This window comes from Hoplias malabaricus, chromosome Y, assembly GCF_029633855.1.
Source record: "Hoplias malabaricus isolate fHopMal1 chromosome Y, fHopMal1.hap1, whole genome shotgun sequence".
Taxonomy (NCBI): domain Eukaryota; kingdom Metazoa; phylum Chordata; class Actinopteri; order Characiformes; family Erythrinidae; genus Hoplias; species Hoplias malabaricus.
Genome location: NC_089820.1, coordinates 27,714,008 through 27,729,796, shown reverse-complemented (window position 1 = coordinate 27,729,796; position 15,789 = coordinate 27,714,008). Strand labels below are relative to the sequence as shown.

Here is a 15,789-nt window from a genome sequence, read left to right as displayed (position 1 = left end):
TTCTCCCTGTGTCTGTGTGGGTTTCCTCCGGGTGACTGTCTGTGAGGAGTGTGGTGTGTTCTCTCTGTGTCTGTGTGGGTTTCCTCCGGGTGACTGTCTGTGAGGAGTGTGGTGTGTTCTCTCTGTGTCTGCGTGGGTTTCCTCCGGGTGACTGTCTGTGAGGAGTGTGGTGTGTTCTCCCTGTGTCTGTGTGGGTTTCCTCCGGGTGACTGTCTGTGAGGAGTGTGGTGTGTTCTCTCTGTGTCTGCGTGGGTTTCCTCCGGGTGACTGTCTGTGAGGAGTGTGGTGTGTTCTCTCTGTGTCTGCGTGGGTTTCCTCCGGGTGACTGTCTGTGAGGAGTGTGGTGTGTTCTCTCTGTGTCTGCGTGGGTTTCCTCCGGGTGACTGTCTGTGAGGAGTGTGGTGTGTTCTCTCTGTGTCTGCGTGGGTTTCCTCCAGGTGACTGTCTGTGAGGAGTGTGGTGTGTTCTCTCTGTGTCTGTGTGGGTTTCCTCCGGGTGACTGTCTGTGAGGAGTGTGGTGTGTTCTCCCTGTGTCTGTGTGGGTTTCCTCCGGGTGACTGTCTGTGAGGAGTGTGGTGTGTTCTCTCTGTGTCTGTGTGGGTTTCCTCCGGGTGACTGTCTGTGAGGAGTGTGGTGTGTTCTCTCTGTGTCTGCGTGGGTTTCCTCCGGGTGACTGTCTGTGAGGAGTGTGGTGTGTTCTCCCTGTGTCTGTGTGGGTTTCCTCCGGGTGACTGTCTGTGAGGAGTGTGGTGTGTTCTCTCTGTGTCTGCGTGGGTTTCCTCCGGGTGACTGTCTGTGAGGAGTGTGGTGTGTTCTCTCTGTGTCTGCGTGGGTTTCCTCCGGGTGACTGTCTGTGAGGAGTGTGGTGTGTTCTCTCTGTGTCTGCGTGGGTTTCCTCCGGGTGACTGTCTGTGAGGAGTGTGGTGTGTTCTCTCTGTGTCTGCGTGGGTTTCCTCCGGGTGACTGTCTGTGAGGAGTGTGGTGTGTTCTCCCTGTGTCTGCGTGGGTTTCCTCCGGGTGACTGTCTGTGAGGAGTGTGGTGTGTTCTCTCTGTGTCTGCGTGGGTTTCCTCCGGGTGACTGTCTGTGAGGAGTGTGGTGTGTTCTCCCTGTGTCTGTGTGGGTTTCCTCCAGGTGCTCCACTTACCTCCCACAGTCCACACACACGTTAGGAGGTGGAGTCGCTATGTGAAACGGTCTACGAGTGTGTGAGTGAGTGACTGGGTGAGAGTGTGAGTGACTGCATGAGTGTGAATAACTGGGTGTGAGTGACGAGGTGAGTGTGATTCTGGGGAGACTGAAACTGAACATAATGAAGCACTTACAGAAAATGAATGAATGAATGAATGATACATAAAAGCCACTATCCATTATATCCATCCATCCATCATCTGTAACCGCTTATCCAATTTAGGGTCGCGGGGGGTCCAGAGCCTACCTGGAATCATTGGGCGCAAGGCGAGAATACACCCTGGAGGGGACGCCAGTCCTTCACAGAGCAACACAGACACACACACATTCACTCACACCTACGGACACTTTCGAGTCACCAATCCACCTGCAATGTGTGTTTTTGGACTGTGGGAGGAAACCGGAGTACCCGGAGGAAACCCACGCGGACACAGGGAGAACACATCAACTCCTCACAGACAGTCACCCGGAGCGGGAATCGAACCCACAACCTCCAGGCCCCTGGAGCTGTGTGACTGCGACACTACCTGCTGCGCCACCGTGCCGCCCCTAAAGGCCACTAGGTGTCAGTAAAACTGTCTCATAACGTGAGAAACATGCTTGTTGAAACTAGGGGATTATCTGCATTTTGATTGTTTTTGTGTACATTTAAAGTAAAGTTGTGTATAATTTGACCACGTTGTACCATGTGAACCCTGCCTTACTTTCCTTTGTATTCTATTTCCCAGGTTGCACTGCAGCTGCTGGAGACGGCAGTGTCCCGAGGCCAGTGGCTGATGCTGCAGAACTGTCATCTGCTGGTGAAGTGGCTGAAAGATCTGGAGAAATCTCTGGAGAGGATCACCAAACCTCACCCAGATTTCCGTCTGTGGCTCACCACAGACCCCATCCGAGACTTCCCCATCGGCATCCTGCAGAAGTCCCTCAAGGTGCTGGTGTTTCTATGCTTACTTCATTAACTGTGAAGACGATGGTGTGTGGACAGAGAGCTGCACACAACCTGAGATCTACCTTTTCCAGGGCACAATTAAAGAGCGAGGGCTGAGGAACGGTGACCTCAGAGTGGACCAGGAGTGTGTGTGTGTGCGTGTGTGTTTGGGGTGAGGAAAGTTTCAGTATCATCAGTGAGTGTGGACTGATATTTGGACTTAATTATTTTCATTGGGGAAAATCCTAATTTCGGTGGCACAGTGGTGCAGCAGGTAGTGTCTCTGGGGCTGTGAGTTCGAGTCCCGCTCAGGGTGACTGTCTGTGAGGAGTGTGGTGTGTTCTCTCTATGTCTGTGTGGGTTTCCTCCGGGTGACTGTCTGTGAGGAGTGTGGTGTGTTCTCCCTGTGTCTGCGTGGGTTTCCTCCGGGTGACTGTCTGTGAGGAATGTGGTGTGTTCTCTCTGTGTCTGCATGGGTTTCCTCCGAGTGACTGTCTGTGAGGAGTGTGGTGTGTTCTCCCTGTGTCTGCGTGGGTTTCCTCCGGGTGACTGTCTGTGAGGAGTGTGGTGTGTTCTCTCTGTGTCTGCGTGGGTTTCCTCCGGGTGACTGTCTGTGAGGAGTGTGGTGTGTTCTCCCTGTGTCTGCGTGGGTTTCCTCCGGGTGATTGTCTGTGAGGAGTGTGGTGTCTTCTCCCTGTGTCTGCGTGGGTTTCCTCCGGGTGACTGTCTGTGAGGAGTGTGGTGTGTTCTCCCTGTGTCTGCGTGGGTTTCCTCCGGGTGACTGTCTGTGAGGAGTGTGGTGTGTTCTCTCTGTGTCTGCGTGGGTTTCCTCCGGGTGACTGTCTGTGAGGAGTCTGGTGTGTTCTCTCTGTGTCTGCGTGGGTTTCCTCCGGGTGATTGTCTGTGAGGAGTGTGGTGTGTTCTCCCTGTGTCTGTGTGGGTTTCCTCCGGGTGATTGTCTGTGAGGAGTGTGGTGTGTTCTCCCTGGGTCTGCGTGGGTTTCCTCCGGGTGACTGTCTGTGAGGAGTGTGGTGTGTTCTCTCTGTCTGCGTGGGTTTTCTCTGGGTGCTCCGGTTTCCTCCCATGCTCAAAAAGTGTCAAGACTCAAAAGTGTCCGTAGGTGTGAGTGTGTGAGTCAATGTGTGAATGTGTGTCACCCTGTGAAGGACTGGCGCCCCCTCCAGGGTGTGTTCCTGCATTGTGCCCAGTGATTCCATGTAGGGTCTGGACCCACCGCTGCCCTGAACTGGATAAGGGTTACAGACAATGAATGAATGAATGAATATGCTAATTCACATTATTGAAATGAGGCATGATCTAATGTGCATGTAGCGTTCTGTGCCCCTTGTGTTAACAGTAGGAGTACAGTGTACAGTGCTCGTATTTTCTGATAGAGTTGGCTATTACCCAAGTGGCTAAATTTTACGAGTTTGGAATGTGTTACCTTTTTCATTTGTTTCAGTTTACTGTGTGTATTATCAATCAGGCTTCTGAGTAATGAACAGCGAGCGTGGATCGAGGCCAGACATGGTGCTGTACTCTGAAAGTAAACGGATAGTTTATTTCAGAGAGTTTACGTTTCCATTTGAGGATGCAGTAGACGAAGCATTCGAAAGGAAGAATCTGAAGTACACGGACTTGGCGGCTGAGGTGAGGGAATGTGGGTGACAGGCACATGTAAGGTCGATGGTGTTAGGGGATTTGTAGCCAGGTCTGTCACAGCCCTGCTTGTGCAGTTCGGGATCAGGGGCCGGAAACTAAGGGCAGCTGTGAGGGAGTTATCAGAAACAGCTGAAAGACCTAGTCGGTGGTTGTGGATAAGGAGAGCACAGGTTACTTGGGGAAATGCACTGTTGAGGTGCTGTTGTGGTGGTTTGTGATGTAGCACGTAAAGATCACGTGGAACTGGTGGCACTGAGCATGCATTAACGGTGCCAGTGGGGCTAGGTACAGCTTTAGTCACCAGGGAAGCCAGTGTGGATTTATGGTTGTTGATGGTAAAGGCTTGGAGAAGGGTGGGTCTGGGACACCAGATTTCACTGTTGAGCTTCTGGAGGAGTCATAGGGAGGTGCCTACCTGATGACCCTTGTGAAGAGCTAGTGATACAGTGTGTGGTGTGGGTTCATGGGCTGAATTCAGTGAGTAACTGTAGGTATTAAGGGTAGCGTGTTGCTGATTGGATCATAAACGGCCACAGAAAATTTAGGGTGCAGCTGTAGGATTGGAACAATAGAAATTGTGTGGCTACTGGTAGGAAGAGGGTGGGGTGGGCCCTATGTGAAGCTCTATAGGATATTTTACAACTTATATTGTGTATGATTATTAAAATAAGATCCCACTCCCCGAATCTGTAGAGTCTGCCTTGTCCACTTCTCATCACCAGGCCCTGTGCCCCTTACATCCAGAGTTAAGAGGCTGAGAATTGTGCCTTGCCTTGCCTTGCCTTGCCTTCCGTTTTTATGTGAGGCTAAGTGATGGTCATCCATGAGATGAGGAGTTTGTAAAAGCATGACCTTCGCTTTTCACAACTCTGAGTCAAACGGGGCTCGGTCCAGAGAGAGCTGAGACGGTTCTGAACTTAGGAAAGGAAACAGATGGAGATCAGGTGCAGTTACAAATGAATTTACGAAGATCTGCAGCGACCAGAACATCCCTCAGACCCTAGAGGGTTCATCAAGCACAGTTCTTGCTGTGTGACAGGCAGCTTTTTAAATCCTGTAAAAACGTAAAGACACATGTTGTTGTTTTGTTGTGGAAGCAACGGAATACAGTAGTTCTCCCGTCTCACTTGTGTCCAGGTGGTGACAGAGCCCCCTAATGGACTGAAGCTGAACATGAGAGCCACGTACTTTAAGATCCCGCTGGAGACACTGACGAGGTGCCCTCACTGGGCCTTCCGCAGCCTGGTGTATGTTCTGGCCTTCTTCCACGCCGTGGTGCAGGAGAGACGCAAATACGGCAAAATCGGCTGGAACGTGCCCTACGACTTCAACGAATCTGACTTCCTGGTAAGTACACGGCTCATTTCTGGGAGGATTTGATGGTAAACTACCACTGATAACTCACACCACTCCATTTTCCCTCTGTTGTATCAAAGAGTCTCAAACCAGTTCCAAGGCCAGAAGGCAGTAGATTTGCCAAAACGTAACTTTTAAATCCAGGTTAAACACGGATCTATTCTCGTCTTTGACTGAGTCTGTGACTGAGTCTGTTATTGAGCCCACAACTTGTGCTCTACTCTCACTGCGCTTTTGTCTTTATTTTAATACCCCTTTATTTTATTTTACAGCAATTTACTCCTAGGTCTTTCTCGTTTTTAAGTCTTAGTCTTAGTTCAGTCTTCAGTTTTTAATTTAATTTGAATGTTTGATTTTTATAAAGTTAAATTAATCCTTTCAAATGCCTTTCTAAGGTTCTGGATCTAAGGAACGTTCCAGTGCTTTTTATATTTTTGTTCAGTAGTGTCCGTGCTCTCACATCTGTATTTTCACAAGTGTAAAGCACTTTGAATGACCACAGTGTATGAAAGGTGCTATATAAATACATTTGCCTTGCCAAGGTTCCCCTGCTCCTGGGGGCCTCTGTATCGTTTTGCTGACACTTGATCACGGAGCCCATAGCTGCTGTGGACCGTCCTGTTTTGTTTCATGTTCTTTAGGACTGAATAGTTTTTAGTTGAAGTCTGCACATGCTCTTCCTGACGTTCAGCAGTTTGTTAACGCTGCAGGTTGATTGCCTCTGTCTCAGGTGTGTATGGAGATCCTGGACACGTACCTGACCGAAGCTCACAGTCAAGGAGACGCCAAGATCCCGTGGGGGAGCCTCAAATACCTGATTGGAGAGGTAGTGCAGTCACTGCATGGTCATGAAATATGAAATGAAAATACAGACGTCTGATGATACATTGAATGCTTTGAGTATCTTGATTTAAATAAAAATGTGTTTCCCAATTTAAATTAACGTGTGATGATGCCACAGCTGTGTCATAACCATAAATAAAAGGAGCTTAACAGATGTGTTTAAAGCTGTAAAAATCCAGATTTCAGAATCAAACCCTGATATGAATTCAGTGCAAAATCCCAGACATTTTTAGAAAATTTAGAAATTGTGACTGAAGGCTTTTTCCACTCCCCAAAGTAAGGACATCTGGGGAAAAAGAGGAGGTGTGATCTCCCTATACAACACAGTCAGAGCCCATTAGTAAATGGTGCATAAATGTGAAATGGAGCATGGTCCATCTGGAGGCTAGAACAGAGGGGATATAACTTTAGTGGGGTTTTTTTGTACTGTTTGTGGTCAGTGAATTAATAGAAAGCGTATTTCACTGCTAACCTTTCAGCCGCACCTTATCCCCCTCTATTTCACAAAGTATTGTAAACTTCACTTGTTTAGTGTGACCTCTGCTTTCAGTAAGTCTTAAAACATTCAGTATCTTACATGGACGTGGTAGTTCAGTGTGTGATGCTTTATGCCAAATTACAAGAATAAAATACATAAAGCACTGCGTAGATGAACAGTGTGTTTGTCGGTGTTAAACCAGGTGATGTACGGGGGCCGGGCGATCGACAGCTTCGACCGCAGAATCCTCACCGTCTACATGGACGAATACCTGGGAGATTTCATCTTCGACACGTTTCAGCCTTTCCACTTTTTCCACAACAAGGACGTGGACTACAAGATCCCCCTGGACGGCCCCAAAGACGTCTACGTCGGTGTGTAGCAGAATTCAGTCCTTCACGCAATAAGAGTGCAGTAGTATATATTTATGTATATATTTAGTAACACAGTACGGGAAGTCAGGGGAACTCAAATATGAAACGTACAGCCTGTTTACACCTGGCATTAACATCCGTTTTGGATCCGGATTGTGTATGGAAATACTTTGACCAGATTCTGTTTGCACTCGTCATTAAAATACGTCCGCAGTCTGAGCAGATGAGTCCGATTTAACTTTCCCTTTTAAAAATCACACCTGCACGTTCATCATGGTATACTCATATACTGATGTACTAATAATTAGAGGTGGACGATAATAACTCAACTAACGAATATCAGGGTATTTCTGCAGTAACAATATTCCTGGTGATATGACACAACACTAGTGCAACAATATAAATGTGCGTTAATTAAAGAATTTTATTTTATAACAAATGTAGCAGTTTAAAACATACAGAAAAAAAAAATATATATTTGTTATTATTATTATTATTTATTATTATTTATTTTGTGAAAGATTCTGATTTTGTATAAAATAAATCTACCACAAAACTAAAGTTCAGAAAAACGAGTGCACGCATATAAACAACAAACATAAACAATTATACAAAAATTCACAAAGCTTCACAGTTAATAACAAATCAAATCCAGAATAGAGGCTGTGTTGAGTGGGTGTGGTCTGTGCTCAGGTTAGAGATCATTGGCTGTTGAGCTCCTCGCATTTTTTTACTTTTCTCAAGTTAAATTGGGTGCTTCTGCTTGAGGTGGTGAAAGAGATCTGTTGTGTTTTCCGTTTTGTTGTTAGTGGCTTCTGTGGTTTGTCGTACATCTGACATTGTGTAAGAGAACCATCTCCACACGATTGAAGTCTCCTCCACCGCATCTGTTTATCGTTTTAAAAATTATGCTGATACTATATCAGATGATACAATATGACATACTCCTATTAATAATACACTAATAAAAATAATAACGGTAATGTTTCTAAAAGCATAATTTAGTGTTTTTCTACTACTACTGCCCCGTATGGTAGTTGACAGTTGTTGCGGCCCGGTACCGAGCAACCGAGTACAGGTCCACTGCCCCGCGGTTAAAAACCTCTGAGCTAAGTCTGATCTAAACGGTGTGTTCTCCAGCTGAGATCGAGTCCCTCCCTCTGGCTAACACCCCGGAAGTGCTTGGACTGCACCCCAACGCTGAGATCGGATACTACACTCAGGCAGCTCGGGACATGTGGACTCACCTCATAGAGCTGCAGCCCCAGACAGGTAACACCTCACACTGCCACACTCACCTGGAGCTTCACAGAGTCCCAAACACGTTCCAGATCCTCACGATTCCAGGTTCCCACTAATATAAATATTCACTAATCCATATCCCCACTACTCCAGATCCCCACTACTCTATTTCCCCACTACTCTATTTCCCCACTACTCCAGATCCCCCCTACTCTATTTCCCCACTACTCTATTTCCCCACTACTCCAGATCCCCACTGCTCTATTTCCCCACTACTCTATTTCCCCACTGCTCCAGATCACCACTACTCCAGATCACCACTACTCTATATCCCCACTGCTCCAGATCACCACTACTCTGTTTCCCCACTACTCCAGATCCCCACTGCTTCAGATCCCCCCTACTCTATTTCCCCACTACTCCAGATCCCCACTACTCTATTTCCCCACTGTTCCAGATCCCCACTGCTCCAGATCCTCACTGCTCAAGATCCTCACTGCTCAAGATCCCCACTGCTCCAGATCCCCACTACTCCAGATCACCACTACTCTATTTCCCCACTACTCCAGATCCCCACTACTTCAGATCCCCCTTACTCTATTTCCCTACTCCTCCAGATCCCCACTACCCTATTTCCCCACTACTCTATTTCCCCACTGCTCCAGATCCTCACTGCTCAAGATCCCCACTGCTCCAGATCCCCACTACTCCAGATCACCACTACTCTATTTCCCCACTACTCCAGATCCCCACTACTTCAGATCCCCCTTACTCTATTTCCCTACTCCTCCAGATCCCCACTACTCTATTTCCCCACTACTCTATTTCCCCACTACTCCAGATCCCCACTAGTCCAGATCCCCACTGCTCCAGATCCCCACTGCTCCAGATCCCCACTACTCCAGATCACCACTACTCTATTTCCCCACTACTCCAGATCCCCACTACTTCAGATCCCCCTTACTCTATTTCCCTACTCCTCCAGATCCCCACTACCCTATTTCCCCACTACTCTATTTCCCCACTACTCCAGATCCCCACTAGTCCAGATCCCCACTGCTCCAGATCCCCACTGCTCCAGATCCCCACTACTCCAGATCACCACTACTCTATTTCCCCACTACTCCAGATCCCCACTGCTTCAGATCCCCACTGCTCCAGATCACCACTACTCTATTTCTACACTACTCTATTTCCCCACTACTCCATTTCCCCACTGCTCCAGATCACCACTACTCTATTTCTACACTACTCTATTTCCCCACTACTCCATTTCCCCACTGCTCCAGATCACCACTACTCTATTTCTACACTACTCTATTTCCCCACTGCTCCAGATCCCCACTGCTCCAGATCCCCACTACTCTATTTCCACACTGCTCCAGATCCCCACTGCTCCAGATCCCCACTACTCCAGATCACCACTACTCTATTTCCCCACTACTCCAGATCCCCACTACTCCATTTCCCCACTACTCCAGATCCCCACTACTCCATTTCCCCACTGCTCCAGATCACCACTACTCTATTTCTACACTACTCTATTTCCCCACTACTCCAGATCCCCACTGCTCCAGATCACCACTACTCTATTTCCCCACTGCTCCAGATCCCCACTGCTCCAGATTACCACTACTCTATTTCCCCACTGCTCCAGATCACCACTACTCTATTTCTACACTACTCTATTTCCCCACTACTCCATTTCCCCACTGCTCCAGATCACCACTACTCTATTTCTACACTACTCTATTTCCCCACTACTCCAGATCCCCACTGCTCCAGATCACCACTACTCTATTTCCCCACTGCTCCAGATCCCCACTGCTCCAGATCACCACTACTCTATTTCCCCACTGCTCCAGATCACCACTACTCTATTCTATTTCCCCACTACTCCAGATCCCCACTGCTCCAGATCACCACTACTCTATTTCCCCACTGCTCCAGATCCCTACTGCTCCAGATCCCCACTACTCCAGATCACCACTACTCTATTTCCCCACTACTCCAGATCACCACTACTCTATTTCCCCACTGCTCCAGATCCCCACTACTCCAAATCCCCACTACTCTATTTCTGAACTACTCCAGATCCCCATTACTCCAAATCCTCACTACTCAGCCATATCTACACTGCATTGCCTGAAGTTTGTGGACACATGCTCATCCCACCTTCTGCTGTAACAATCTCTACTAATGAAGGCTTTACTGTAGAGTCTTGAATGTTGCTGTGAGAATTTGATGGTATTTAGCCTCTAGTAAGGTCAGGTGCTGATGCTGGATGTTTAATTGCTTCCAAACGTTGGTCCACAGTGTAATTCCATAGCGTTAATATATTATAGGATGCATTACAGATACCAGTGGTGAGAAATGTACAGGTGTATAAGTGTGTGTGTGTGTGTGTGTGTGTGGTGCAGGTGACACAGGTGGAGGGATCAGTAGAGATGAGTACATCTCTCAGGTGGCGAGAGATATCCAGAACAAGCTGCCTAGCGTATTCGACCTGGACGTGATCCGAAAGAAGCTCGGTCTGGAAATCTCGCCCACTTCTGTGGTTCTGCTGCAGGAGCTCGAGCGCTTCAACAAACTCATCCACAGAATGAGCCGCTCCATCGCCGAACTCCAGAGGGTGAGAGAGAGAGAGAGAGTATTAGTTATGAATATGTCATTGTAAATCAAATCAAATGTATTTGGATTGCGCTTTTTACAACTGATGATGTCACGAAGCAGCTTCACAGATTTCCAGTAAAGACAGAGTTTTGAAACGTAAAAATGTAAAGAATGTAAAAACCCCCAGGAGAGTGAGGCCAGGGGCGACAGCGACACAGAGAGACTCCCTCAGAGCAGAGGAAGAACCCTTGGGAGGGACCAGGGCTCACACAGGGGACCTATCCTCCTCTGGTCAATCTACTGGTAACAGTTAGGAGTCCGTGAGAACTTCAGTGTAGTGGCAGCTCTGAGGCCAGTGGTGGTGGCTGGAGCGTGGGCAGCTGATCTGAAGAGTGGAGGAGGAGCTCGACAGTCATCCATCAGTGTCCAGTGACAGGTGGGGGTCGTTTACTCAGAAAAAGGTAGAGGGGTGGAGTTAGTTGTGATCTGTTTGGCTGAATGTAGAGCAGAGTGTGGCTAATGACTCCGGCAGATCTGACTATGACAGCTTTAACTAAAAGGAGAGGAACCAGAAGGACACACAGACACGGGAGCTTCCTGAAACACTGGCATCCCTCCGCTCCACCGTCAACAAACCTGAGTGATCGACACCAGCGTCTCAGTTTACTGTAATTCCCTGTGTCCATGGACCCCCCGGATCTACCGCCTTTATCTATGGGGGAGCATTAGCTACCAAAGATAAACTAAACTAATGAGTTTTTAGGCTTGATTTGAAGATTGCTACAGAAGGACAGTGGTCTGGCTGCAGGTTTTCATCTTAGCTAAGATGAAGGGTTTCAGGTTTTTGTTGGAACTGGGAGCTGGACGGCCTTTTAAAGGACATTAAAGGAAATAAGCAAAAGCGCCAACACATCCAAACAAAAGCATGAACATGGAAATTCATTGGAAAAAACATGCATTAACCATCATTCCACAGCAGCACAATACACCTGGAGTCTACATTTAACCCATCCGTGGCAGACACACACACAGAGAGCAGTGGGCGGCCAGTTATAAACCCCAGAGAGCATTCAGGGTGGTGGTTAGGTGCCCTTTACCTGTGAATGTTGAGGGAGGAGAAAAATATTTCTTCACTCCCCCCCACTCCCCTCAAACCTTTAAGCCACATCTGTCAGAAAACCCAGAAGAGCAGAGTGTTTAGTAACAGCACGTAAGGTGCCTTTATTGCCACAGTACTTTATCGTTCTGGTGTGAGTGGATCAGACACAGCAGTGCTGCTGGAGCTCACAGAGTGGACAGAGAGTGGACACAGGGTTTAAACTCCAGCAGCACTGCTGTGTCTGATCCGCACAACACACACTAACACACCACCACCACGTCAGTGTCACTGCAGCGCTGAGAATGATCCACCACCACATCACACCTGCTCTGTGGGGGTCCTGAGCGCTGAGGAACAGGGGGAAGGGGGAAAGTATACAGAGCATGAAATCGACTATAGTCACTGATTATAAAACTGAGTGTAAAAACGAGCAGCTGGTCATAATGATAGTGTTGATCGATGTATGTCTGTGATGTTTCAGGCCTTGGCAGGAGAGGTGGGGATGAGCAGCGAGCTGGATGAAGTGGCCCGAGCCCTGTTTAACGGTCAGATTCCTGCGATATGGAGAAAGCTGGCCCCAGACACTCTGAAATCTCTGGGCAACTGGATGATCCACCTCAAGAGACGCTATGAGCAGTACAGCTCCTGGGTAAGGGCTCGGCACACGCGGGGTTAACACACGCAGAGCCTTAAGAGATCCAGATAAGACTTCAAAGTAAGAGTTAAGATGCATCTGTGTGTGTGTGTGTGTGTGTGTGTGTCTGCAGGTGGACAGTGGAGAGCCCGTGGTGATGTGGTTGTCAGGGTTACACATCCCAGAATCCTATCTGACTGCACTAGTGCAGGCCACATGCAGAAAAAACGGCTGGCCACTGGACCGCTCCACACTCTACACACACGTCTCTCAGTACACGAGAGAAGACGAGATCAACGAGAGACCAGGACAGGGTCAGAACACACACACTAAACACACACACACACACACGTCTCTCAGTACACGAGAGAGGATGAGATCAACGAGAGACCAGGACAGGGTCAGAACACACACACTAAACACACACACACACACGTCTCTCAGTACACGAGAGAGGATGAGATCAACGAGAGACCAGGACAGGGTCAGAACACACACACACACACTAAACACACACACACACAGCAGGACTCTCAGGTGCAGAGGGCTGTGGCAGTGTCAGGATGTGAAGTTGATCTCGAGATTATGAACAGAGTTTTATGGACAGTTTACAGTAAGATTCTGACCCGTCCGGTGCGGGTGTGTGGTCTGTGTCCAGAGACCCTCACTACTCTCTGCCTGAGGAACAAGGAACTGAGCTCCTTCTCCTGTTCATATTTTCATTGACATGTAATGGCAGCTCTTTCCTAAGATGACGACCAGCTCGAACCCTGGCATCTCCATAGCGCATACCTTCCTCAGCTGGATAGAAGCTGTGTGTGTTGGTGTGTGTTACTGCTGTAATCAGCTGCTGCTGGTGTGTGTGTGTTGCAGGGTGTTTTGTATCAGGTCTGTATCTGGAGGGCGCAGACTGGGACGTGGAGCAGGGCTGCCTGGTGCGCAGTAAACCCAAAGTGCTGGTCGTACAGCTGCCCATCCTCAAGGTGATCCCCATCGAGGCCCATCGACTCAAACTGCAGGTAACACAGCGTCATTGACACTTCAAATAGAAATAATAATTACACTATCGGGAAGACAAAGAAGTGCTGAAGTGGTTTTGTGTGACGTATAATTGTTATTCAAAATTCAAACATTCTCCGTTCTTTTGTCATCGTACGGTAACTTTGTGTCTTATTAAATATGACCATCGTTATTGTATTCAACAAAAATAACCTAAAAATGTAATATTAATACACTACGTTTATGATCGCTAACATCAAATACTCCATCTTTAAATCGTCTAAACCAGGGGTAATTTTAATATTCATTAAGGTCCAGTTAGAGAACTATTTTCTCAAGCCACAGTCCGGAACACAGTGTGTAACCTGCATATGATCAGTGCCTTATCCTTCAAATAAAAAAGCCCTAAAGTTATAGCATCATTTTACATCGTTAACAACTGAACATCAAACAAGATTTATTAATAATTATAAATAAAATTAAATGTTCCTTTCTCATTTTAAGTAAAATGTACAAATAAAAGAATGATTTGGTTAAAAACGCATGTTTTAAATAAAGTCCCTAATGACTTTTGTAGTTGCAGTTGACTTTACTGCGTTTCCATTAGCAGCGATCTGATTGGCTCTTACTGCTGGAGGGCGGGACTTTATCCGTAAACAGAATCCATGTTCAGAGTTATGAGAATTTCAGCCCGTAATCGTTCCTTTATTATTAAAGTCTCTGGTTTTAACTCGCACCGCACCGTCGTCCCGAAAGTGTCCTAAAGAGCTTTGATCTCGTCCCTCGGGCTGTTTTTACTGGCCCCAGGACAGCGGCGTCTGGACCCCGCCCTGTGTGTGTCACTCAGTGGAGTAACAGTGCTCATCATAATGCACAGATCTGATTGGCTGAGGAGCCTCACATGTGATATGCAGAAACACATGTGATTGGTCGGTGAGTTTCCTGGAGCGCTGAACCTGCACCGTAACGACTAGAAGAGTCACACCACTTCAGACACACACTCTGTTCACAACTAAACAGCTCTTAGTGGTTTATCAGCTACAGGTCCAGGTCCGGATCGGACAGAGTCTGGGAGAATATTTTAATATTTTATTAAAAATGTGTGACACAAAAACACTCTAAAACAGCAGTTGTGATGATGAATAAATATCATAATAGTTGCATAAATGTAATGAATATAGACAGTATCATTAAAATGATTATCGCATTTATACAAAACTCAGAAGCACAGGCTCATCCTCACCCCCTCAGTGTTGGGGGCATCGTGTGATGGCGGGGGGTTGTGAAAAACAAGAAATGAAAGAAAACTTTTAAAAAGGCTGAGGGCAGAAAGAATAGTGTTGTCTCTCACTGATATTGGTTCCTAAACACAAGTGGATGGTACCAACTTGTGCAGAATTGTATTCTAACCCTGGACAGCTGTGGCCAAATGGTTAGAGCAGAGGGCTGAGGACCGAAATGTTGTTGGTTTGATTCCACGAGCAGCAGGAAAACTGGGGGCAGTGGGAGTGAAGGAACAGCACTGTCCTCCTCCTCCATCCACAGCTGAGGGGCCCTAGAGCAAGGCACCGAACCCACAACCCCCTCCCCTTTGGGTGTGTGTTGACAAACCCTAGTGCACTAGTGTGTGTGTGTGTGTGTGTGTTCACAGCCCCTAGTGCACTAGTGTGTGTGTGTGTGTTCACAGTGTGTGTGTTCATAGTTCACTAGTGTGTGTGTTCATAGTTCACTAGTGTGTGTGTGTTTACAGCCCCTGGTGCACTAGTGTGTGTGTGTGTGTGTGTGTGTGTTCACTGCCCCTAGTGCACTAGTGTGTGTGTGTGTGTGTGTTTACAGCCTGTAGTGCACTAGTGTGTGTGTGTGTGTGTGTGTGTAGGTGTGTGTTCACAGCCCCTAGTGCCCTAGTGTGTGTTCACTGCCACAGATGGGTTAATTTTCGTTGTACGAATAATTGCACATTTAATTTCATGTGACAGTGAGTTACAAGCCAGTTCCAACAGGTGTCTCCACTATGTACTTTGGCATCAAAGTGTGTTATGTTTAATGTAATCCCACATTTTGCTGTTCCCCCAGAACACCCTGAGGACGCCCGTCTACACCACGTCCATGAGGCGGAACGCCATGAGCGTGGGGCTAGTGTTCGAGGCTGATCTTTTCACCACCAAACACACCTCACACTGGGTCCTGCAGGGAGTGTGTCTGTACCTCAACGCTGACTGACCCCCGTCGTTTTGTTCAGATACTGTTCAGATTTGTTATATTTTTCTTGTAAAGTTATCATTTTCTGGTTTCTGTTTGGATACAGACAAAAACATGTTTCTTTATGCCTTAGAATTAAACAGACTTTTAAAAAAAATCATCGCAAATCTGC

At 47.4% G+C, this 15,789-nt stretch overlaps 1 protein-coding gene across 2 annotated transcripts in view; it reads left to right on the top strand.

Moving 5' to 3' along the window:
* LOC136677671 (dynein axonemal heavy chain 10-like) overlaps positions 1 to 15,756 on the top strand; it is a 137,773-nt gene extending 122,017 nt beyond the window's left edge. For both annotated transcript variants that reach the window (XM_066655266.1, XM_066655265.1), the window contains exons 69-78: positions 1,919 to 2,119; positions 4,918 to 5,127; positions 5,867 to 5,962; positions 6,660 to 6,831; positions 7,972 to 8,103; positions 10,494 to 10,705; positions 12,267 to 12,434; positions 12,553 to 12,733; positions 13,293 to 13,438; positions 15,492 to 15,756. In XM_066655266.1, coding sequence (XP_066511363.1) covers positions 1,919 to 2,119; positions 4,918 to 5,127; positions 5,867 to 5,962; positions 6,660 to 6,831; positions 7,972 to 8,103; positions 10,494 to 10,705; positions 12,267 to 12,434; positions 12,553 to 12,733; positions 13,293 to 13,438; positions 15,492 to 15,638 — 1,665 coding nt within the window. In that variant the 3' untranslated portion in view covers positions 15,639 to 15,756. The remainder of the gene's footprint in view (positions 1 to 1,918; positions 2,120 to 4,917; positions 5,128 to 5,866; positions 5,963 to 6,659; positions 6,832 to 7,971; positions 8,104 to 10,493; positions 10,706 to 12,266; positions 12,435 to 12,552; positions 12,734 to 13,292; positions 13,439 to 15,491) is intronic.
* Positions 15,757 to 15,789: the final 33 nt, after the last annotated feature.